This window comes from Onychostoma macrolepis, chromosome 02 (assembly GCF_012432095.1).
Source record: "Onychostoma macrolepis isolate SWU-2019 chromosome 02, ASM1243209v1, whole genome shotgun sequence".
Classification (NCBI taxonomy): Eukaryota; Metazoa; Chordata; class Actinopteri; order Cypriniformes; family Cyprinidae; genus Onychostoma; species Onychostoma macrolepis.
The window spans coordinates 34,700,663-34,726,004 of NC_081156.1; the positions used below are offsets into that span (position 1 = coordinate 34,700,663).

Below are 25,342 nucleotides of genomic sequence, written 5' to 3' on the forward strand. Positions count from 1 at the left end.
ATGCAGTTTTCAATAAATTGTCTATTTTGTCTCTTGCTCCTGTTTCTTCTTTTTGCATTTTGAAGCAGTGCTTACACCCTGATTACAATCCACCAGCGCGGAATGCGAATACTTGTAATGTTTGCAATGTCTTAAGATTTTGTTCAGGAGTGTATATACAGTTAAATATAATGAAATGCACTACATAATTAAGTACTTCTGTATTTATAACGTTTCTATGTGGATACTGGATATTGATCATAAATACCAGGTGAAGTTTTATGGAAATTATCAATGCTATATGAAGAAATTATTATATAGCTTAATTGTATTTATTATAAATTGTACATATCTTGATTGGAGAATTATGCATATTTAAGTGTAAAATAACTGGAACCTTAAAGTGAAAATTAATTCAAATATACTGCATATAAACTAAATGCAAGTTCTTATATGTGGACTTCAAACACTGATCATGAATATCATTTTATGTTTCTAGAAATACAATCCATGCATATTTCACGTGCAACACAGCTCACAGTAAAATCTCCAGTTTATTTAATCTCTAGTTTTCTGCTCTATGGTGATGCAAAGGAACGTACCAGCGCCTGCAGTCCAGGCTCAAAACCGGGTGACGGCGCGGGCTGAGAGGAGCCTTTGGGCCACTGAGATGCAGAAGCTGAAAACACAAACACAGGAGTCAATAAGCCTTGTGTGTGGAGGCAACAGAGCAATCACGCAGCAGATGGCACTACAGAGCTGTTTACAAGACAAGAACCTTCAGGAAACCCACCAGCAACATGTGAAGGAGAGCCCACAGGAGTGGAAGGACTCGGGGAGTAGCTGTTGCTGTTATTGTCAGAGGGATATATCTATAAATCACAAGAGACAATATTAAGTCAGAGGGTTGAGCTGAAAGATATGTAATTGTTGTGTTTATCAGTAAATGTTATTTTGCATACATTTTTCAGCATGAATCACCCATAAACATTTCATCATACCACATGGAGTAATTCCAGAAATAATCACATTATATTTATGATCAATATCCACAGAGAAACTTGCATTGAAAAAATAAATAAATAATAAATATAGTTATTATTATAATTTTTTTTTATGGGTACATTAAATAATATGTATTTTCATAAAGTTCTCAAAACAATTTGGTGAAAATTTTGTGCTGCAATTTGAGCATTTTGCATCCGCAACTAAATCAAAAAATGAAAATGTGTTTTTATGCTATTAGTAGTTTGGACTAAATTTAGATAAATGTGTCTCATCAGTTGAGAAAATTAGTAAAACTGTTTTTGTTCAGGTGTAAAAAAAAGTATTTAATAACAATGACTTTAATTTTTTTTTAAAATTAACTGAAATAAAATTGAAAAATTATTATTATTATTATTATTATTATTATTATTTCAGTTAGTTGCCAAGGCAACATGTCTCAAAACAGAAATAATTTATAAAAACAAAAACATTTAAAAACAAATGAACATAAATGACTAAACATTTAACAAATTAAAAATAGAATGGAAAATCTAAAAATAAAAACATTTAAAAAAAACACTACAATAGTTTATTACTGAAGACACAAGCATAATTAATGAATCCAATTATATGTTTAGTCACAAAATTGCACTTCAGGAAATTCATCTTCCTATTACTCCAATTCAATATCCTGTGTAGCATTGTGTGTAATAATTCACAATTATTATTAAAACATGAGCCTATTATTAAATTCTGAATTTTCCACAACCTTCATAAGCAAAATTGATTAACCAGTAGTGTTTGACAAATCTTCCCCAAGCCTCCAAGCAGTTCCAAAGAGGTTTATAATAAACAAAAATTTAGTCATATCTCAAAATGATCAGCCATATCAGCCACTGGTTACTCGACTAGTGATATCTAGCCTCTGAAAAATGGTCTACCGGGAGTTTATCACCACATTATATTGTAAATGACACACTCACCGAAGCCAGCGCTTTCCCGATCTCGGCGCCAGAGCTGCCTGCGTTTCCAGCTCTGCTGACTGTGAACAGAGAATGAAGCTGTGTTTACAGGTGAATGTGTTACTCAGACGCACTGAAACGAGAGCAGGTTGCAGCTCTGGTTTGTGGTCGCGTCAGGGTGGAGAGTCTTACCCATGATGCTGTCGGAGCTGCTGATGGGCGGCGTGTGGTTGGGAACGCCGTATCCAGCCGAGGCGGGGTGGAAGCTGGTGGGTAAGTTGACCTCGCTCCCGTGCAGAGGGTAGTTCTGCGGCGACAGGGGCAAAGGCTGCCGCTTCTGCAGGCAACACACAAACACACACACACACACGCATGCAATTATTCACGAGCACGTGGCAAACATGTTATGGTATCTATCATGCAGCTCCGGTGCGGCCAAAAAGCAATAGAGACGCTGAAAAAGAGCAGGTTCAACATCAGGAATGTTCAATTGCTTTTCCACATGAAGGTCTGCGGTAATAAAATGCATTTCTTCTATGGTCTCTGGCTCATCAGAAAGGAAAAAAAATATCTAGATGAGGTCACCAGAAGCTATTTTTTAATCAAATGAATCTGAGATCACAACTGATCAGACACAACTAAGCCTTTAGAAATTATTAACCAAACGTCTGATCTCCAACCATCTGTGTGCATATATATATATATATATATATATATGTGTGTGTGTGTGTGTGTGTGTGTGTGTGTGTGTGTGTGTGTGTGTGTGTGTGTGTGTGTGTGTGTGTGTGTGTGTGTGTGTGTGTGTGTGTGTGTGTGTGTGTGTGTGTGTGTGTGTGTGTGTGTGTGTGTGTGTGTGTGTGTGTGTGTGTGTGTGTGTGTGTGTGTGTGTGTGTGTGTGTGTGTGTGTGTGTGTGTGTGTGTGTGTGTGTGTGTGTGTGTGTGTGTGTGTGTGTGTGTGTGTGTGTGTGTGTGTGTGTGTGTGTGTGTGTGTGTGTGTGTGTGTGTGTGTGTGTACACATGCATACACACACAGTCATGTGAAAAAGGTAGGGCACCCTACTGAATTCCATGGTTTTCTGTATCAGGAGATAATAAAAAAAATTATCTAGTTCTTGGAAAGTCTTAAATTTTGGAAATAAAGCCTCAGATGAACAATAATCACATGACATATCACACCGTGCAATTATTTGATTAACAAAAAAGCCAAGAGGGAAGAGCCATGTGTGACAAAGTTAGGACACCCTATGATTCAATTGCCTGTAGATCCACTTTTAGCAGCAATAACTTGAAGTAATCATTTTCTGTATGACTTCAGTCTCTCACATCGTCCTGGAAGAATTTTGGCCCACTCTTCTTTACAACGCTGCTCCAGTTTATTGAGGTTTGAGGGCATGTGTTTATACACAGCTCTCACCACATGATTTCAGTCGGGATGAGGTCTGGACTATGACTGGGCTATCGCAGAAACCTGATTTGTTTTTTTTTTTCAGCCGTTCTGTTGTAGATTTGCTGGTGTGCAATCTTGGCCGAGCTTTAGCTGTCGGACGGATGTCCTCACATTTGAGTCTAGAATGCTTTGGTATACATGCTTGACTCAGTGAGGTGCTCAGATCCTGTGGCTACAAAACAGGCTTAAAATCATCAGCCCTCCACCAAACGTGCCGCTGTGCATTATGGCCAGACTTCTCCACTTTGGTCTAATCTGTTCAATGGACGTTGTTCTAGAAGCCTTACGGTTTGTTCAGATGCAAATTTGCAAACCTAAACCGTGCTGCCATGCTCTTTTAAATAGAAGAGGCTTTCTTCTGGCAAGCCGTTCAGACATGCCATACTGGTCCCATATTTTTCTAACTGTACTGTCATGAATTTGATCATTTAACAGGTTAACTGAGGCCTGCGGTGAAGATCTTGGTTTGTCTGCCATTTCTCCGAGCGTTACACGGTCTGATCTTGGAGTGAATTTGCTGGGACGTCCGCTCCTGGGAGGATTGGTGTCTGTTTTGAATATCTTCCACTCGTGAATTAACTTCCTCACTGTAGAATGATGGACTCCAAATTGTTTGGAAATGTCTGTATCTTCCCAGATTGATGGCAGCAACAATTGCTTCTCTCAGATCATTGCTGATGTCTTACCTCCTTGGCATTGTGTTAACACGCACCTGAAGGCTCCAGACCAACAAACTGCCAAAACATCTGCTTTTATAGACATGCTCACACTTGCTGATGATCAGTTAATCAAAGGCCTGACTGCTACTTACCCTCTTAATTCCTATGTTAACAGTAAGGGTGCCCTAACTTTGTCACACATGGCTTTTCCATTTTTGCTTTATTTTTGTTAAATAAACAATGACACTGTGCAATATGTCATGTGTTGCTGTTCATCTGAGGTTTTATTTTCCACATTTTAAGACCTGGAAAGAACCAGTTTTTTTTTTTATTATGTCCTGAAAAGAAAAAACTATGAAACTCAATAGAGCGTCCTAACTTTTTCACATGACTGTATATATACACCATACACACACACACACACACATATACACATATACATACATACACAAGTGCTGGGCTCACCTGTGTGTTTATGGAGGGGAACGGAGCCGGCTGACCGATGTGAGGAGAGTTACTCATGACAGGAGAATAACCAGACTGTCCCCAATGATCCGGAAGCCCATCTGAGAAACCAAAACAACACAAAAAAAACATGTAATCCAAAGAAACCGGCCGGAAGATTAACCGTAAAACTACTGCAAAAGTAGCAGACACTGATGCTACATTACTCCGCTTATTACACGGCCACTTACCATGAAATAATCAAATAAATACACGTGAAATACTGAGTTTAAACTATTTTACATGATAGGAAAGTGCAGAGTGATATGAAATATATAAAACTAGAATATATTATCACAATGCACAACTATGAATGTTTTTTATAATTACAGCTTTTTTTCTGATTTTTGAATATTGGTATGTTTTGTACAACGAGGAAAGCTCTAGCCATTGATTAACCAGCTGTCTTTGATTGCTTACTAATTGTTTAAGAACACTTGATGTGTATCCTGAAGAAGGCCATGAAGCCAAAATGCACTTTTAACTGCTTTAATGATTTAGCCCAGCTAAATAAAGGCTTTTTATTTTTACTACACGAGTGCCTTGGAGTATTTCATCTTCTCAGTTTGATATTCACCTCCAAAAGAGCACCGTTGATTACGTGAAGAGACCAGTGCAGCATTCTTAGCTCCTATTGTTTTGAGTCACAGCTTTTTTATATTGGATATACATCTAAATATTTATGCATTTGCTCTAACATGAATTGAAACACACAATATGTACCAAATATGCATGATTGCAAAGTCTATTGTAACTTTAGAATATAGGTTTAAAATTCAATATTATCATCTTCTGTGCACATACCTGGCCAGAAAGAGCCTGGATAAAGGTTTCCAGCTTTGGATCCGGGGTATCCGTTGCCATCCGGGTTATAGTCCTCACCGGTGGAACCGGGATAAACCTGCCAGACAGAAGAAACCAAAGCTGGGATTCAGGTCATGGGAATGTGATGCAGAGCCCACCAAAGTCATCTGATCGTCCAGAAGACGCGGTTCTGCTTTAGCCGCAGTATGTGTGCATGTGCAATAAATTAGGAAACATTCATCAGAAAACGAACCCTGACTCAAGGGAAAGTCCAAAATAACACACCGAAGACCACAACATATAGCAGACAAGAGGAACCGCAAGCAGTCGCCAAAATAACTCTTGACATTTCAATGGCGAGTTTCCATAAATTTATCCATTTACATATTTTAATATGCTAATACTATATACTTTAAAATATACATTTAATTTAGAATTTAAAAAAAAAAAATTATAAATATTTATATATTTAAATATTTTCCAGTCAAGAAGCGGTACTTCACAATTTTATAAAATAAATCTGTGTCTATGATATTTATAGCTATCATTTTATTAAAATAAAATATTGTTTAGTCACCATTTCTGTTGTCATATATACAAAATACATGTAGCAGAACATATATTTTTTTAATAAAATGGTAAAAAGTAACCATTTTTTTTTTAGAATGTGTAAAATTGTATTTATTTAATATATATTTTAATAAAATGGCAACTTTAAGGTTACAATTTTATTTTTAAGATATGTAGTTTTATTTTATTTAATGTAATTTTGTAAATAAAATGGTAACTTATGTAACAATTTTAATATATTATGTTAATGTTAATTTTATTTTTATTTTATTTATTAAATATATACTTTATTTAATAAATAAAATTTCATTTATTAAATATTAAATATTACTTACATTTATAAAATACACACATACACATATATACATACACACATTATATATATATATATATATATATATATATATATATATATATATATATATATAATATTTTAAAATGCTGAATTGTTGCACCGAGACACAATAAGAAATTATTCATTAGCCAACTAGTATTTTGTTGTATTCTGCATCAACCTTTTTAATACTGTGAATACCTAAATACTTAAATACCTTTTTAATAATGTGTTTGATGTGAAGCACATTTGATTAAACAGGGCTTTCTTAACATGACTAGTTGTTCAGGCGATCCACCATTGAGATTTTTTATGAACATCTTTAGTTTTCACACAAAAGGCACGACGTGAAAACACAGTATACTTTGTTATTTGCTAAAACAAAAGAAACAACAATGCACGCCTGTCTAGCCGTGAAAGGGTGTTAATATAAATGAACATGCGACCAAATTACAAGCCAATTAAACACAACAAAGGGGTCAAAAACAAGCGATGCACCAGCGATCTGATGTCAATGATGGAGAAATCCAAAGAAAAGAACCACATGAAATGTGCGTAAATAAACGAAATGAAATAGAAGACGAGAGAACGAAGGAGATGCATGAACACAAGAAAGAAATAAAGAGAGAAACTGAGAGAGAGAGAGATGCATTCCCAATTACAGAGCCATCTGCCCATTCCTGGAGAGCGGCCAACACCACAGACAGCTGGAGACACGCGGAGAGAACGAGCAGGAAAAATGAAGGGAAAGAGAAATAGATGAGGACAGGGAGAGTAAAAATAGAGGCACTATTAGAGAGCCACAGAGACAATAAGACCAATGTTAAGAACAGTGAACTGCTGTACGGTTTAAACAGGTAAACACTGATTAAACTCATGAGGTTATATGAGATGGGTCAAAGACGTCTGCATCAAATTCAATTCACTAAATGATTTTATATACATAGGATGCATATTAAATGCAAGATCTATGTTAATGTTTCAAATAACTTGTGATATAATGTTCCATCGTAGTAACATATTTGTGCAAAAATTAAACGACATACTTATGTAACCATACTAAATTTTATTATATTTTAAATTAAAACATTTTGCAGGCAAATGAGTAAAGCCTAGTGGTTTGAAGGATAGTGGCAAAGATTGATATTAAGATATACATTTATGATTTAACGTCATATCAGCACAAATGGCTATATTCATGCCAAAATAAACCGTGTTATGATTACAATATCATTTAAATATATTGGTTACAATAGTTTAACAAAAACAACCAACATAGCAAAATTTACCTATGTACTTACAATAACAATAATGAAAATAGTAATAATTATATAGAATTTTTCAATTTAATGCATGATAAAAAAAATTCCAGGAGAAACCTTTTGAAAAAGGTCCATTAATATATTCTGCCTAACAAGATTTTTTGGATTATGAAGTATTGGTTAAAGTGAATGACTTATTTTGATGCTTGAAAACCCCTATTCTTTGTGTGTGTGTGTATGTATTATACAAGCATAATTTGGGTATTTGAGATGATCAGCTGTGTCCAATAGACTGATTAAAGCGATAGTTCACTCAAAAAGAAAATTCTCTCATCATTTATTCACCATGTCGTTCCAAACCCAAATGACTTTCTTTCTTCCATGGAACATAAACGAAGATATTCTGCATAATTTCCAAGTTACTCTTGGCTCAACACACCCAAACTATTAGTCTGTGAAAACATAAACGTCTTGACAGCTTCTGCTCACCGGGATGATTTTACAGTAATGAACAGAGCAGATCAGAAGCTACATTTCCACAGAAAGAAAACATAAGGAGTGGAACAACATGAGGGTGAAGATCAGGGTTAAATCACAGCTAACTTAAATCCATAAAAAACAAAAAAAAACATTTTAGTTACTTAAAATAAAAGTTAACTGAAATAAAATAAAATATTAAATAATGTAAAATAAAATATATTAGCTTGATGCACTAAAATACCTAGAACTTAAAGGGGTCCTCTTTTACAAAGTCTTGATTTTGTTTTTTTTTGTGGCCAAAATCACATTTTAGATGGGATGTCAACAACAGCTTAAAAATAACTGCGTTTACTGTGTACAGATAAGTGCAACGGTAATATGCATTATGTTTATATATACATACACACACTAAAACAAACAAAATGACTAAATATGCAAATAAAATTAAAACAAAATATAAAAGATTAAAAAAATTAACTAAACTATATCCCAATGATACTATGATAAGTACATAATTTTGCTTTTAAAATGTCTACATTTCAGTGTACATTTGCTGTTTTCAAAAATTTCATGAAGAAATTAAGTAAATACTGTGTCAAACATTCACATAATATCTATTGTGTGCACATCTCATATAATTACTGTACAGAAAATAACTTGCACCGGGTAAAAAAAAAATAAAACACAGATAAGTCACATTTTATTATAACAAAAATGTAAAATACCAGCAAATAAAATGAAATGGTATTATAAACACTATAAACATGTATTTTAGTTTATCTCACTCCAGAACGAATACTTTAAATAAAACATTATTCAGAACAGGATGACAAACATAAATATAGAAAACAAACTAATTATGGTGTTATTTATTATTATTAAAAAAAAAAAAAAAAAAGCCAAGCAATAACAAATTTAAAGCTAAACTAAAATTACCAGCGTATGGATCAAATCAAAATGTGTGCATTTTGTGCATGTTTTACATACTTGATATTAATTGCATTATAGAATTCACTTCAGAAATAAAAGTCGCAGCATGTTTAAGATAATAAGTGTGACACTGTAATGATAAAATGTGACTTATCTGTGTTTTTTTCCTCAATAATGCAGTTTTGACCCACTACGACTTACTTTCAGTAACACACAGCAATATTTATGAATATTTTGACAATATTTACTCACTCACAAATTATTTGAAAACAACACACAGTGAAATTAAGACATTTAAAGCTAAATCTCAATGTACTCACCATGTACTTTCTCTGTGCATTTATATTATATTTAATAATTATTATATTTTAAATCATATTGCATTTATCAAAAACAGTGGGAATGTGGCCTATGAAGACTCAAGTATTATAAACTCACTATATGGTTATTGAAAGTGGTTTTAAGTTGGTTCTCATAAAGAGTAATGCAGTAAATTGTATTTAGCGTCTTACATTTTGCTCTGCATTGAAATGAGGAGGAATGAATGGGTTTGAATTCAGCAGCCCTGCTTCAAACAGGAAAAGACACAGGAAGTAGAACATGCACCACTGCCTACGGCAACCCTCCAAGGCCTCATGGGTATTAGTAGATGAGCGCTTTGTCCATGCAGAGATTTGCAAGGGAGGCTGTTTCGACTGCATGTGAGCATGAATGCACGGCTGCATACACAGCAAACGCACTCATAACATGCAAAGAGAATACATGCACAGTTCACAGTATGCATGTAGTATGTGACAAGAGCCCTACAGGAAGTGTGTGTGTGTGTGTGTGTGTGTGTGTGTTTTGGGTCAGACTGACGGCACGTGGCATGATAATCTGGGCTCAGACACTAATGAGGGCACGTCAACACTCACCGAAGACACAGACGACGGCAGGCCAGAAGGAACCTTTCGGATCTTCTTGGGCAGTGGATCTGAAACAAAAGCATTATTAGCGAGCCATCAAGACCGCAAAGCTGATTTACACTTAAGGTGATCGGTCGACATGATTGACGAGCTGATGCAAACGAAGACACCTCATGCTTTTCAAAAACCACACTCATTTTCATGAGCGACTCCGTGTCGTCACTGCACGAGCCCACAAAACCAATATGCATGAAGGGAAATAGCACAAAATAAACCCTTGAAACGATACAACACACAATGCTGATCACTAGAGCTGCACGTCGTTGCATTGAGATATAATCAATATTGCGATAAGGCTTAGTGCACAGCCTGCCATTTAATAATTAAATGTATGTGCTAGTGAGAGAAACGTGGCATTTACACATTTTAGCTCATTATACATTAATTTTCTCTGAATCAAATCATTCGAAACAGCGCATAATTTTAACAAACTGTTGAAAATAAAAGCTCAATGGTATACCATTTGAAAATAAAGAAATTAAGATTTAAATATTAGTATTGTAATTTTATTTAGAATTTTTCTATTTTACAGTACTAATTTTAACATGTCCTATTTTATTTAAAATGTATACTAATTAGCAATTAAAATAAAACGATAATTAAAAATGTAATTTACATGTAAATATAATTAACTTTTACTTCAGCAACATTTTTCATTTTAATTTAGTTTAAGCACCAAAACAAATACAAAACTACAAAATTAAAGTGAAACATACAATTATTAAAATAATAAAATCATTTAAATAATGTACTTATATACTTATTTTTTAACTTTATTATTATTATTATTAATAAAGGTATTATTTAACTTATTTTAGCAATATTTTTCATTTTCGTTTAGTTTAAAGTAATAAAGTTTAGTTACTAATAAATAAAACCAAACTAAACACACAAAAACGAATAAAAATGACAAACACAACAGAATAAAAAATTTAAATGGAATACAGAAAATAGAAAAATAGAATCTATTCTAATTTTTTTTCCATACTGAAAAAAAAAAAAAAAATTGTTTCAAAATGTTTCACAATCAAAAAAAGCCTTTATAAATTATTTTTTTATTTTTATGTGGATGCATTTAACAACAAAATTATTTAACTGATTCCAGAATGATTTATTCATTACACAAATCCTGTATTTTTTTATATCTCAATATATGAAAAACAGAAAAACAAGGGTTTGTTTTGCAGAAGCCTGTACATCATTGCACTTAATGGACGTCTCTTCCTGTCTAAGTGGGCTGTTCTTGGCCCACTTAATTTTATACAATTTGTTGGTCATTATACAAATATTGCTACCAACTGATAAATCACAAGCAGGTATATAAGCTCATCTCACCTATGCTGGAGTCGGCGACCCTCCGGCGGTGAGGACTGTAGAACTGAGAAGGGACTTTCATTCCCGGAGGAGAAAGCCCATCGTTAATATCAGCGGGCAAGAGCTGCGGCTAAACACACAAAAACAGAGTTCAGTGAAGACAGACTGAAACCCAAAACTGCTCAACTACTTAAAAACAGTTCATTACCTGAGTAACGGGGTATCCTCTTTCAGATTTCCCTGCAAAAGACACAAGAAACTCTTATATTCAGCCAAACTGCTCGAGTATTACACTTGGATTACCAATGACTAGCCTGCAGGGAATCTGAAGTGAATTTCTGTCGTTTACGTGTTTGTGCTGCTGAGAAATCTGGAAATGCACTGAACATGTCAACATGAACTTTTGCATTTTCAACCCGTTTAACTTCCGTAATGTGGCAAAACATGATTTTTGATTAGAAAAGGCAAGAATAGATTTTATGCATCTGGAATTGATTGAAAAAAGTTAGTCTAGTTTGCCTTTAAATACGGTAACGGATCTATAAACTAGGTACTAGTAAACTAACATGACAACAAATTAATGCATTACAATTTCTCCAGTCCAGTCACAGGAATTGATTTTAGATTTGAATTCAATTATACTTAAATTTGAAAAATTAAAAAAAATATATAAACATATACACGAATATACATAAATTAATGAATAAATAAACAATACACACACACACATCAGGGGATATTACAATTAAATAAAACTAAAACCATAAAAATATTTTTAAATTACTTAAATTTATTTCAGCTAGGAGCCATTCTCATATTTAATTTAGTTTAACCTGAAGTACTAATATAATTAGTTCATAAAAATTATAATAGATAAAAAAATAAAAACTATAGATGTGTGAAAAAATAATAATAAATAATAAAATAACAATAAAAGGAAAAAATTTACCTAAAATTAACCTAAAATTAAAAATAATAAAATACATTAAATAAAATATTAACAAAATTATATTAGTGTGTATGTATGTATATGTGTGTGTATAAGTGCTGTCAAACTATTAATCGCATCCAAAATAAAAGTTTTTGTTTACATAATGTGTGTGTGTGTACTGTGTATATTTATTACATTTAGTCATTTTGCAGACGCTTTTATTCAAAGCGACTTACAATTGGGGAATACATAAGCGATTCATCTTGAAGAGGCAATCAGACAGAGGAAGTGCTCGCAACACCAAGCCTCAGGCATTGTTCAAATAAGTACAAGCTAGCAAGGGAAGGAATAAATAAAGAAAAAGAGAAAGTTTTTTTTTTTTTTTTAGTTTAGGATGAAGTCAAGTAGTGTCGAAAGAGATGAGTTTACAGATGTTGCTTGAAGATTATTATTATTATTATTATGTATATATAAATACACACACATGCAAGTATATATTTAAGAAAAATGTTACGTTTATATATATATTACACACACACACAATATTTTATTTATATTCAAATATCATTGATATTTTTTGTTTAATATATACATATAGCTATATATTTATAGAGCAGTATAACTGAGGTACTAGTAAACTATCACTACATGAAATATGAATGAGCGTGGGATGGAGGGGGAGTGTGGTTTGTGATTTATTCATTGACTGATAAAGACGGTCTGAGGGTTGCTGGACTCCATCTGTCTGCGTGTGACCTCGACTGGCTGAGGTGCAGCGTTTATGGCTTTAAGATTGGGCACAAACAACAAATCGCCCCATTATAAATGCCTAAGTGGTAATTAGTTCAAAAGCAACCCCCACCCGGCTGTAAAGCCCAGAGCGGGCCGGTTAGGAGCGTGGATTAACCCCCCTCCAAATCCCAGCGTGACCTAAACCTGCTCAGGACAGCAGGCAATGCACGGGTTTGTGTGCTCATGTGTGGTTAAACTTCAGACGCTGATCTGCAGCGGAAATGAGGTCAGATTTGACGTGTAGTGCATCACTAACAAACAACAACAAAGAAACCACACCTCATCCATGAAAATATGATCTATGATTATAAAAACCAACCTCTTAATAGCCTAAATTTTGCTGTTCTGAACTCCATGTTGTGCATTAACTTACCGTCAATCTCTAAATTGTACATGCCGTCGTGTTCAGGGTAGTGAGGACCGTCTCCATACAGCTAACACACACAAAAACAACACACACCATAATACATTATAAATTCATGATCGGCAGCACTGAGAATGCAAATTTTAAGTAATTGCATCATGAAATATCAACATTAAAGAAAGTTAACATTCTTACATAACTTAAAAATTCCTCTTCAGTCCACTCACAAGATTTACTGGAAGTAAAATTATTTTAATTCAAATTTATAATATAATTTTATGTACATTTAAATTATAAAAAATAAAAATAAACAAATTAAAAGGATATTTTTACTATTTATCTATTAAACTTTATATTTAATTGGAAATTATATTTAAAAGTAAAAATATGTTTAAAATATACTTACAATTGCTTAAAGTTAATATAATTTTTATATACTGAGTAGGTTATATACAGCTATAAAATGAGGTAATTTATTTATATTTTCATATTTCTTTTCAATTTTTAAAATTAAAATAAATTATGCTACTTTCATATTTTTAAATATATATATATATATATATATATATTTTTTTTTTTTTGAAAATATTTTAAAAATGTAGTATATTAAAACATTCTTAAAATTCTATATTTTTAAATGCGTTTAATGTTATATATAAATATACTGTATATATATTATATATGCACACAACAAAAAACTAATATATATTAATTTTTCTTTTTCTCCTGCAAAAATGTCTTTTTTTCATATTAATGAAAAAGACTCATGCAGCAGGGGGGGAACCTGTTTAATATTAAAGTTCAAAGAGAAATGGTCATGAAAAATGTTGGCACCTTGAATAAAATTACAGCCTGCTTGTTTGTGAGCAAAATAGGTCACGGAGAGAATAGGACGCATCATTCACACACGTGATGCGTCTAACATTCATGGAGTCTGACAGGTGAGAGATCAGCGCTAAACAGGGCAGGTAAACATGAGCATTGCTAACAATGGCCGGCTAATCTCAGCCACTGACCGACTGACCTACAAACACGCGTCTGCTGGCCTTCCCATCTACAGCTACATGCAGCTCTGCTTTAAACAAACCATCACAAGTCACAACACGAGACATCCTGAAGTGGACTAGATATCGGATTCGTTTCCTTTAGGGATTAAGCAAAGCATCACCAGACACCGGAGACACTCTGTCCTCACTCACAGAAATAATTTCTGCATTTCAACAGAGTCTGCATGCGATTATGACAGAGTGAATGCACATGGGTGTGTTTTCGTACCCGTGCGCCGAATGCGGGACCGTTTGCTTCTCCTGAAGCCCAAGAGCCGGAGCCACTTCTTTCATCTAAACCTGAAAACAAACAAACAAACATTATCAATACTTACAACTACATATGCACTGATATAGAAATGTTTGCTGATAACCAATAATTATGAATTTGATATTATAAATGTATACCATTTTATCTACACTAATTTGAATGTTTTTGAGTCTCTTCTGCTCCCTAAGGCTGCATTTGTTTGTTCAGAAATACAGTAAAATTCTAAAATATTATTACCATTTAAAATAACTGTTTGCTATGTGAATATATTGTAAAATGTAATTTATTTCTGTGATGCGCAGCTGAATTTTCAGCATCATTACTCTAGTCTTCAGTGTCACATGATCTTCAGAAATCATTCTAATATGCTGCTCAAGAAACATTTCTGATTATTAATGTTGAAAACAGTGATGCATTTTATTTTTCAGGATTCTTTGATGAATAGAAAGTTCAAAAGAACAGCATTTATTTGAAATATAAATGTCTTGCCACATAAATGCATTTAGTGTCACTTCTAATAAATTTAATGCAGCCTTAATGAATAAATGCAATAATTTCCTTAATATAAAAAAAAAACTAGTGTATTTTTTAAAACGCATCTACATAATCTCCAATTAAGTATAGCAGATACAACAAACAACATACAAAAAACCATTTTATATTTGAAAACATGCCACAGAAAATTAAATGTGTTTGTGCAAAACTAAAAATTGACTCGTCAGTGGTTTGCATGCACGACTAGTAAACTAATAAGCCTTAACGAAGCCCTGTATACTTAGGCTGATTTCAGGTTGACGAGACGAGCTTCTTAAGCCTCTTTCACACGAGGTTGTTCAGACACAACAGATTTCATGTGTTAAATCGTTCTCATATTCTGTGTTTATCAGCATTATCAGGGGAGGTAATGACCCGACTGAAGCTCGATGGTCGAAACTGTCTCTGTATCTGCCATCTTTACCAGCTGATGTGTGATTTGACATGTCTACCAAACCTCAAAGGTTTCAAAACCACAAATGTCAAATGAGACCAAAAGCACAAAGGCTGGAAAGATGCAGAACGGAAGAATTTTAAAGATCGACGGTGCAGAAATTTCCCGAAAACCGTCTCCCCCTTAACGCTCTGGAGAGAAGCAGCTTAATTGTGTGCTGCTTTGCATAATTGTGCATATTAATGAGGTCTCTGCTTATGAATATTCATAATTTTTGTTTTGTTGTCTAATTAAAAAGGGGGAAGGGGGGCGATCATGACAGCGCCGGCGACGGAGCGGAACAGAAGTACAGCGGACGAGTGAATTACGACTCGAGAGCCATTGGCGTGACAAACGCGATCCGTGGACGGGGGGCAGGGGGGGTGGGGTCGCAGGCTTGTGTCAGCAAATTCAATAAAACGTCAAGGGAGGACGCAGCGGCGCACACTGCCGAGTGCACACTCCACCGACGGAGCAGAACCAGCAAAACAGGAAGAATTATTCAAGCACTGCCGAGACGAGCTGCTCACTGCACACAATGAGGACGGAAATTCATTACGAACGGCGTTTTTAACAATGACTGGACTTCCTGTGGACGGCTAGAGATCGCAGCCGTTCGAAGGAGAGACTCCATCCACGGAATGAAAAATTATACATACATATATTGCATTCAAAACTAAATAGTTATAACATTTTTTATAAAGGGTACAAAATACACAGCAAATAAAGTTTTAATCATAAATGTGACCCTGGACCACAAAACCAGTCTTAAGTGTCAATTTTTCGAAATTGTGATTCATATATCACCTGAAAGCTGAATAAATAAGCTTTCCATTGATGTATGGTTTGTTAGGATCGGACGATATTTGGTTGAGATACAACTATTTGAAAATCTGGAATCTGAGGGTGCAAAAAAAAAAAATATTGAGAAAATTGTTGTCCAAATGAAGTTCTTAGCAATGCATATTACCAATCAAAAATTAAGTTTTGATATATTTACGGTAGGAAATTTACAAAATATCTTCATGGAACATGATTTTTACTTAATATACTAATGATTTTTGGCATAAAAAAAAAAAAGTATAATTTTGACCCATATAATGTATTGTTGGCTATTGCTACAAATATACCTGTGCTGCTTATGACTGCTTTTGTGCTCCAGGGACACAAGCGAGTATGAAAGTATGAACAGAATCAAAATGCAAAAATAAGGATTTAAATATCAAAATTAGCTTATAATCCAGTGGTAACCGATTTACTACAAAATAAAAGTTACAACATTTTTGGATTGAGCACAATTAAGGTAAACAAAATGTAAAAACAAGCAGTTTATATTTATATATATATATATATATATATATATATATATATATATATATATATATATATATATATATATATATATATATATATATATATATATATATATATATATATAAATACACACAGACATATTAAATCTATATGCTACAAAGAAGTGTGTTACTAAATTATTAGACTAATCAAAAACAGGCAGTTAAATATCAATATCATTATTAAATTATTAGATTAACTTTAAGCGAACGTTTTATGATGCAATCAATACAAAAGAAGGCAGTTAACTATCAATATTGGCTAATATACATCCAATACTAACTAGTGCTGTCAAACGATTAATCCAGATTAAAAATCACATCCAAAATAAAAAAGTTTTTGTTTACATAATGTGCGTGTCTGTACTGTGTATATTTATGATGTGCATATATAAATACACACTCATACAGTATATATTTTTTGAAAATATTTACTTGTATTTAAACGTATATATATTTGTATTATATAAATATATTTGATACACAAATATAACATTTTTCTTAAATATATACATGCATGTGTGTGCATTTATACATGCATAATAAATATACACAGTACACACACATTATGTAAACAAAAACTTTTATTTTGGATAAGATTAATCGTTTGACAGCACTAATATTAACCAATATGCTACAAAAAAAATAATAATAATAAAATTATGAAATTATTGGATTAACCTTAAGTGAATGCTTGATTTCTGTTAAGGTAACCAAAATATAAAAATAGACAGTTCAACATCAATATTGATCCACAAAGTGTTAAATTGTCATCAAGAAGTTCATCAAACAGTAAAAACCGGCAGTTAAATATTAATATCGGCTAATATATATCCAATATTAATTGATATATTATTAAAAAAATATATTAAATTATGAGTTATTAAATTATTAGATTAACTAAGTGAATGCTCGATGATGGTTAATTTAATTAAAATATAAAAATAGGCAGTTAAATAGCAATATTAGCTTATATATGCAATATTATCTGATAATATTGATTATCTGATAATATAAAATAAAATATTGTGTATTAAATTATCAGATTAATTGTAAAAGCGATCAAGTGTTCACTTAATCAAAATGTAAAACAGGCAGTTAAATATCAATATTATACTAATACATACATACCACACCAATATTCTACAAAATAAATAAAATAATCAAACTCTAAACAAGTATATTGTGCATCCCTAGATAGGATGCTGCCCATGTAGGCAATGAAAGACAAGGCAGCTCACTAATTGTGGGTAATGTTAAGCAAGAGGCCTTGTTGACATCAGCCTAACAAGAAAGTCATTTCAGAGGAGCAAGTTGTTATATTTCAATAAAATTATGAAGACTTGTCAAATAACATGAACCGATGAATCGTTCACAATGAGACCAAGAATGTGTATTAATAAGAGCAAGTATGGTCAATTTTGATGCTGATCATGAGAGTTTGAGGCAGAGGGAAGTGAGATTGGTATTTACAGCGATCCGTGGCGGGTGGGAGAGAAAGACAGAGATGAAAGACAGCTAATACTGTGAAATACGGCGCGAGAAAACAACAGGAGGGTGATGACATATCAGCACAGTATGAAAAAAACCCCTCAAAAATAGAGGTGATCCATATTCATAAGCGCACTGAATATTCACTCCAATTAACAGAACTGATTAGTGGGTGGAAAAGTGAGAAATTCATTCAGAAAAAGGCCCTTTTCCTCTCCAGACGGCCATAAAAATCTCTTTACATTAAAAGCAAACGGCTGGAGTTATGAGACATTCCCCTCCGCACCTGAATAAACAAAACTTTGCTCCACGAGCCCAATAAAAAGCGTCTGCTGCGTGTTTGGGCGTCTAATGCCTCCAGCTGATCCGCAGAGGCCAGCGACCTCTCCAAACCACAACCACGCTTTATGTACACCGCAAACAGGTAGAGCCGGCGGACGTGCACGATTCCAGAAAAAAAAAAAAGTCAAAGCAATCAAACAAATCAGATCAAAGTTTAGGAATTATGTTGTGCTATATTTGTCTAAGTTCCAGCTCTGCTTACTCAGTCTATTAAAACACCCCTGAAGGAGGTCAGATGTGTGACGTTCACTTGTTAGAGAAGGAAATGCAGCGTCTGCGAAATAATGTAAAACAGGTGATTTCTTTCAATCAGAGGAATCATTATTTTAACCAAACAGCCACCGTGCCCAAGTGAATTCAATGTTTAAATAAATAAAAAAAAACAGTAAAAATGAAGACGTTTTGAAACTGAACACAAGTAATGCAAAAAAAATTATATATAAAAAATATATATATATATATATATATATATATATATATATATATATATATATATATATATATCTCTATCTATCAAAAATAGTGGTAATCAAATTAATGCATTTTTTACATGCATTTGATCATATTTTATATTTGTTTGTAATTATATTTGAATTAAATAGGTAAAATTAAATTATAATTAAATAAAAATAATTAACATTAAATAAACTTAAAACTTAACTTATTGATCAAATAAATTACAAATAAATTACTAAATTGGTGAAGTTTTATGAATTCAACTGCTTAGACATCCTATACAATTACAGAACTTAAACCATTAAACAAGATATTAAGATAATATTAGATATTAAATAGTATTATAAGAAAATATTAAAATAATTAAATTAATAATTAACATTATAATTAACACTGTTATTGAAAAAAAGAAATTAATAGTAAATTACAGTTTTGTGAGTTCAACTGATTAGACTTTTTTTAAATTAATAAAATTTACTTCAACCATTAAAACAAGATCTAGAAAAATTAATAGAAAACAAGGATTTTTAGAAAAAAAAAAAATACAACAGTGTGGACAAGTGTAGACTGGCATTTTGAGTTTATTAAATCATAAAATTGTAAAATTAAAGTAAATAATTTTTAAAAATCGAAATAAAGCACTTACTAAAAAAGATGAACGCTTTTATTAAATATTAAAATATTAAATTATATTGCATGTCATGTGACCATTAACCAATATCAGATAATTGTGAACTATTGAAAATTGTAAATACTTTAAGGAACTTCAGGTAATATTTTAGGTCAATGGGATCAGCTGACAAAAACATTTAAGAAACCTTGGACTAGAATGACTTCAACGGCAATATCAACCGTAAGCATTTTAAAGCATGTAAAATGGCAGGCAAACACATCCAAATCCTTTGTATTTTTGCACTTTGACACCTGTTTTCAAAAATTAGCATTTTCAGGCCACCAAATTGCCACCGTTTTGTAAACGAACGGTCAAAATGCAAAAAAAAAGCTGTTTGTTTGTTTTATTTGAAAATTGTGTCTTGTAAACACCTCCTAACTGAATCCTAGAAGAACTTATGATCATTAATGAGGCATTTACATGACACCATTTTCAGCAAAAACAGAAAACGTATGCGTTTTGGTCATGCATTTACACAACATCAGCATTTTTGGGGGTCTTAAAGGATAGTTCACCCAAAAATGAAAGTTCAGTTATCATATACTCACCCTCAAGTTGTTCCAAACCTGTATGAATTTCTTTCTTCTGCTGAACAAAAAGGAAGATTTTTTTTTTTTTTCAAAATATCTTCCTTTGAGCTCAGCATAAAAAAGAAATGTATACAGGACTGGAACAACTTGAGGGTGAGTATATGTTTTGAAAAGAAGGTTCAAAAACAAAAACAAAACAAAAAATTATATGGGTGCAATTTGTATCAAAAAAATCTAGACATTTGATCACTGAGAGCAGGTTGTAGTTCTTAATTTATGAGCAGATGAATCACGGCCGTCCTGTTGTGTCATCCTGAGCTCCACGCTACCGACCCGCATAGACACGCTAATTACACGGCACGACAGAGGCGTTAGCCGCGGCCGTGGAAGACTTTCTGTCCCGAGGGGATCGTGAGCGAGTCGGTGAGCTCAGAGTGACTCAGGACAGATACATTCACACACAAAGACAGCAGAGCTATAATTATGAGGAGAGAAATGCCGAGCCAAACGAGTCATGCTTGAGTCACGACTACAAGGGTCCCAGATACACAAACATATCAAAACATCGCATTCAAGAGATACAGCCTCTGAAACAAACACCATTTATTACTAGATCTCACTCCATCTGACTCATACAGCAGGTTACTTTTATTTAGTCTGCATATCGAAAGTCTTAGTAGAGTATATGACACCGGTCTTGTTATATAGGGATAGATGATATCAAATCAAGACAGTGAATGTTGATATAAGCTGCTAATTTGACAAGTTAAAAATATCCTACAGATTTCTCTGCAAAAACTGATTTTTACAATATTGCACTGAAAGAGATTTTTAGGTAACACTTTATTTTAAGGTGTCATAATACAGAGTAATTACCTAATTAAGTACTTAGTAGTAGCCGTTGAACTTGCATGAAACAAAATGTACTTACCATGTAAATAAGTTATGGAACAGCCTGTAATTACAGTTTGTAATGTAGATGTAATAGGCAGCTACTGTTACACATACAGACCGAGTCTGTTACACAGCTACTAGTACACTTAAGTATAATCTTGATACACTTTATTTTAAGTAGCCTGTGTAATATTCTGTAATTTTAATGTAATTAGAAAGGTATTACATGTATTTCAGCTGTGTACTGGTGGGTTAAATCAAACTAAGGTGCAGCTGGATAAGGTGTACAGTATAGATACACATGAAGTACACTTAAGTACAATCTTGATGCACTTTATTTGAAGTAGCTTATGGCTGTGTACTTACATTTATAATTACGTTGTATAAAGTCTGCAACATATATGTAACAATCTTTTGGTTACATAAGTAGCTGTGTAACAGACTCGGTCTGTATGTGTAGTGGCCTATTACATCTACATAATTACTAACTGTAAGTACAGGCTGTTCCATAACCTTAGTTACATGGTAAGTACATTTTGTTTCATGTAAGTACAACGGCTACTACTAAGTACTTAATTAGGTAATTACTCTGTATTATGGACACCTTAAAATAAAGTGTTACCGATTTTTACAATATCGCATTGAATATTTTCAATTAGTATTGCAATAATGGCTGTGTGGCCTAAATGAAGAGTCAAAAAAATATATATTTCAGAGCCAATACATTAAAAATAAACTTTAATATTTCCTTTATAATTTTTTTGAAGTATATTTCAGTTCAAATTGGACTAGAATGACATAAAAATGCAATATTTACCATAAATATTTTGAAGCATGCAAAATGCCAGGCCAAAAAAAAAAAAAAAAAAGATTTATTGCTACTCATAAGCATATCTCAGGTCATTTTAATGTAGTCTGCATATCAAAAGTCTCAGTCAAGTATATAATATCAGTCTTGTTATTTAGGGATATTGAGTATTTACAATACGTGCAATGAGTTTGGTAATATAAAAAAATAAATCAAGAAAAGCCATTATAGCCAGTCTAAGCTGTTAATATGAAAAGTTAAAATTTCCTTTAGATTTCTCTTAGTGTTCATTTAGCAAAGACATGATTTTTTTTTTTTTTTTAAACAGTATTTTGATTCTTGCATTGAACATTTTCAATCAGTATTACAACAGCTGTGCGGCCCAAACGACGAGCCCACAAAAACTTAAGCTATTTCAGAGCAAATACATAAACAGAGACTTAAAAAATAAACTTAAAAATATTAAAGTAAATATTTAAGGTCAAACAGTTCAGCTGACAAAAAACATTGGTAACACTTTACAATAAGGTGTCATTTGTTAACATTAGTTAATGTATTAACTAACATGAACAAACAATGAACAATGCATTTATTACACTATTTATTAATATTTGTTAATGTTAGTTAATGAAAATACAGTTGTTCATTGATTATTCATGTTAGTTCACAGTGCATTAAATAATGTTAACAAGCACAACTTGTGATTTTTAATAATGCATTTGTAAATGCTGAAATTAACATTAACTAAGATTAATAAATGCTGTAGAAGTATTGTTCATTCTTAGTTCATGTTTACTAATGTAGTTAACTAATGAACCTTATTGTAAAGTGTTACCAAAACATTAAGGAATCCCTGGACTATAAAGAACAATATTTACTATTCTGAAAACATGAATTATTACTAGTTCTCACTCATGAGTGCACCTCAGGTCATTTTAATTTAATCTGCATGTATATCAGTCTTGTTATTTAGTAATGGCAGCATACTGAATATTTACAATAAGTGATATAAAATCAAGAAATGCAGTGAATGTTGATATAAGCTGTTAATTTGACAAGAACTCTCTTAGTGTTCATTTAGCAAAACCCTTTTGCTTTTTTTTTTTTTTTTTTACAGTAGACTACTGTATTTCTTGCATTGAACATTTTCAATCAGCTGTTTGGCCTCAATGATGAGTCAAAAGAAAAACATCTGAAGTCCTTTCAGAGCAAATACATGAAGTGATACGCTGAATTTTATCACTGTAGCAGCAAGATGATTCTTCTTTCCTACACATGAAAACTCTTTGCATCTCTCTGTATTTTTAACTCAAGTTCTGCTGTTATAAATATCTCACTTATTCTCAGTTTCAGGTACTCAGTAAATGAAACTGTGGCCGGTGAAACACGCAAACGGCCTCCTCAAACTTTAGAGCAAATCCTACTTCTCACTGCATCTTTGTGTCATAAAACACAATAAACTCCCACTCAAATCAACACAGAATGTCAAACAATCGACTAATAAATTACAAAGCGCAAACACTGGGCAGGACGTTTCACTCGCTATTCAAAGTCACAGAAAAAAAGGCTAAAAGAAAGCATGTGGTTTTAGTCTTTGATGAGCAGATACGTCTCGGCTGGATTCAGTCATAACACTCATATTCTCTCAATCAGCGCGATGGGAGTGCCGTGCTGAAACCATACGCTTCTCCACATGGCATCTATTGAGTTATGAAGAACTTTTGTCCTTTGTGTGGAGGATTGTGCCGTTTGGACAAAGACACCAAATGTCTCTTAGAGGAGAGCGTCTCCGGACCGGATCTGATTTCAAACAGAGCCGATCACACTAGATTAAAAGAGACAGTTCAGCCAAAAACCAGAGCGAATAAAAGACGACAGAACGTTTATGTCATTCTAAACCTGTATGACTTACTTTCATCAGAAAAACACAAAAGAAGATATTCTGATAAACGTTGGAGTCCAAACAACATTGGACACTATTAGGGATGGGTATCGTTTACATTTTACCGATACCGATACTGCTTTTCGATACTAATCAGTGCAAAAAGATATGATGTGAAAAGTTGTTGAAAATTTCAAGTTATTTTATTACTGCTGAACTTTAGCAACTGTATTAAAGTTCTTCAGTCAAGAGCAGTGAGTTATTTTTCTCTTTGCGTTTTATTTTATTAACATTAAAGGAATAGTTCATCCAAAAATGAAAATTGTGTCATCACTTACTCTCAAGTTGTGTTAAACCTGAATGAGTTTCTTTCTTCTGTTGAACACAAAATAAGTTATTTTGAAGAATGTGGGAAGCCAAACAGTTGCTGGTCCCCAGTGACTTCCATTTTTTTTTTCCTACTATCAAAGTCAGTGGGGACCAGCAACTGTTTGGTTGCCCACATTCTTCAAAATAACTTATTTTGTGCTCAGCACAAGACAGACATTAATACATGTTTGATACAACATGAGTAAATATTAACAGAATTTTAATTTTTGTGTGAACTATGTCTTTAATGATAATCGCATGTTTAGTACTGTCGCTTTAAGAGCTGCAAGCATCTGTTTTTCTCTCAACTGTTTACTTTCACTTTAGACATAACTAACTGTGTTTATATGTAAACCTTGTGTGTTTTTGACAGTATTTGTGCAATCAGACGATAACTAAGATAGCTAAATAATCAGGTGCTGTTTGACCGACCGTGTAAGTGCTCTGAATAAGCACACATCAGAACAGCACGCGAATTAAATGTTTAACCGGCAAGGCTTTAAAGCACATGCAAATAATGTACTTTTGTGATTGCAAATAAGTGCAGTGTCTTGTGAGTGTAACTCTACCGCTGAATTAACGTTTGATGTGAATGTGTCTCGCGAGTTGCAGTCAGAGCCGGGAGAAATAGTAAATACAGCACATTGCTTGAGGTAGATGTTGTGTTTTGTTAGTAAATGCTTCATTATATTACTAGTGTTGCCTCCTTTGTTCACTATTATATTCACTATTCTAATTCGCCATTAACATTGAAGTATACAGAGATAAAACAACGCAAATATCGGTAACAGTATCGTTTGTCCTGAAGCTTATTGGTAGTCCGGTATTGACCCAATTACGTACCGGTCCAAAACAATACCGGTTCTCGGTACCCATCCCTACACACCATTGACTTTCTTTGACAAAAACAGGGCATTATGAAATCCATTTTATTATTTCCCAAATTGAGGTTTTTCCCATTTTAATCTGTTCAACTT

At 33.1% G+C, this 25,342-nt stretch overlaps 1 protein-coding gene across 2 annotated transcripts in view; it reads right to left on the reverse strand.

The window, feature by feature from the left end:
* Positions 1-25,342, reverse strand: part of tcf3a (transcription factor 3a) — a 49,451-nt gene that overhangs the window by 17,529 nt on the left and 6,580 nt on the right. For both annotated transcript variants that reach the window (XM_058795886.1, XM_058795876.1), the window contains exons 4-14: positions 14,560-14,630; positions 13,294-13,354; positions 11,406-11,437; positions 11,219-11,327; positions 9,833-9,891; positions 5,343-5,439; positions 4,500-4,600; positions 2,121-2,265; positions 1,950-2,008; positions 773-851; positions 582-658 (exon numbers count right to left, since the gene is read on the reverse strand). In XM_058795886.1, coding sequence (XP_058651869.1) covers positions 582-658; positions 773-851; positions 1,950-2,008; positions 2,121-2,265; positions 4,500-4,600; positions 5,343-5,439; positions 9,833-9,891; positions 11,219-11,327; positions 11,406-11,437; positions 13,294-13,354; positions 14,560-14,630 — 890 coding nt within the window. The remainder of the gene's footprint in view (positions 1-581; positions 659-772; positions 852-1,949; positions 2,009-2,120; positions 2,266-4,499; positions 4,601-5,342; positions 5,440-9,832; positions 9,892-11,218; positions 11,328-11,405; positions 11,438-13,293; positions 13,355-14,559; positions 14,631-25,342) is intronic.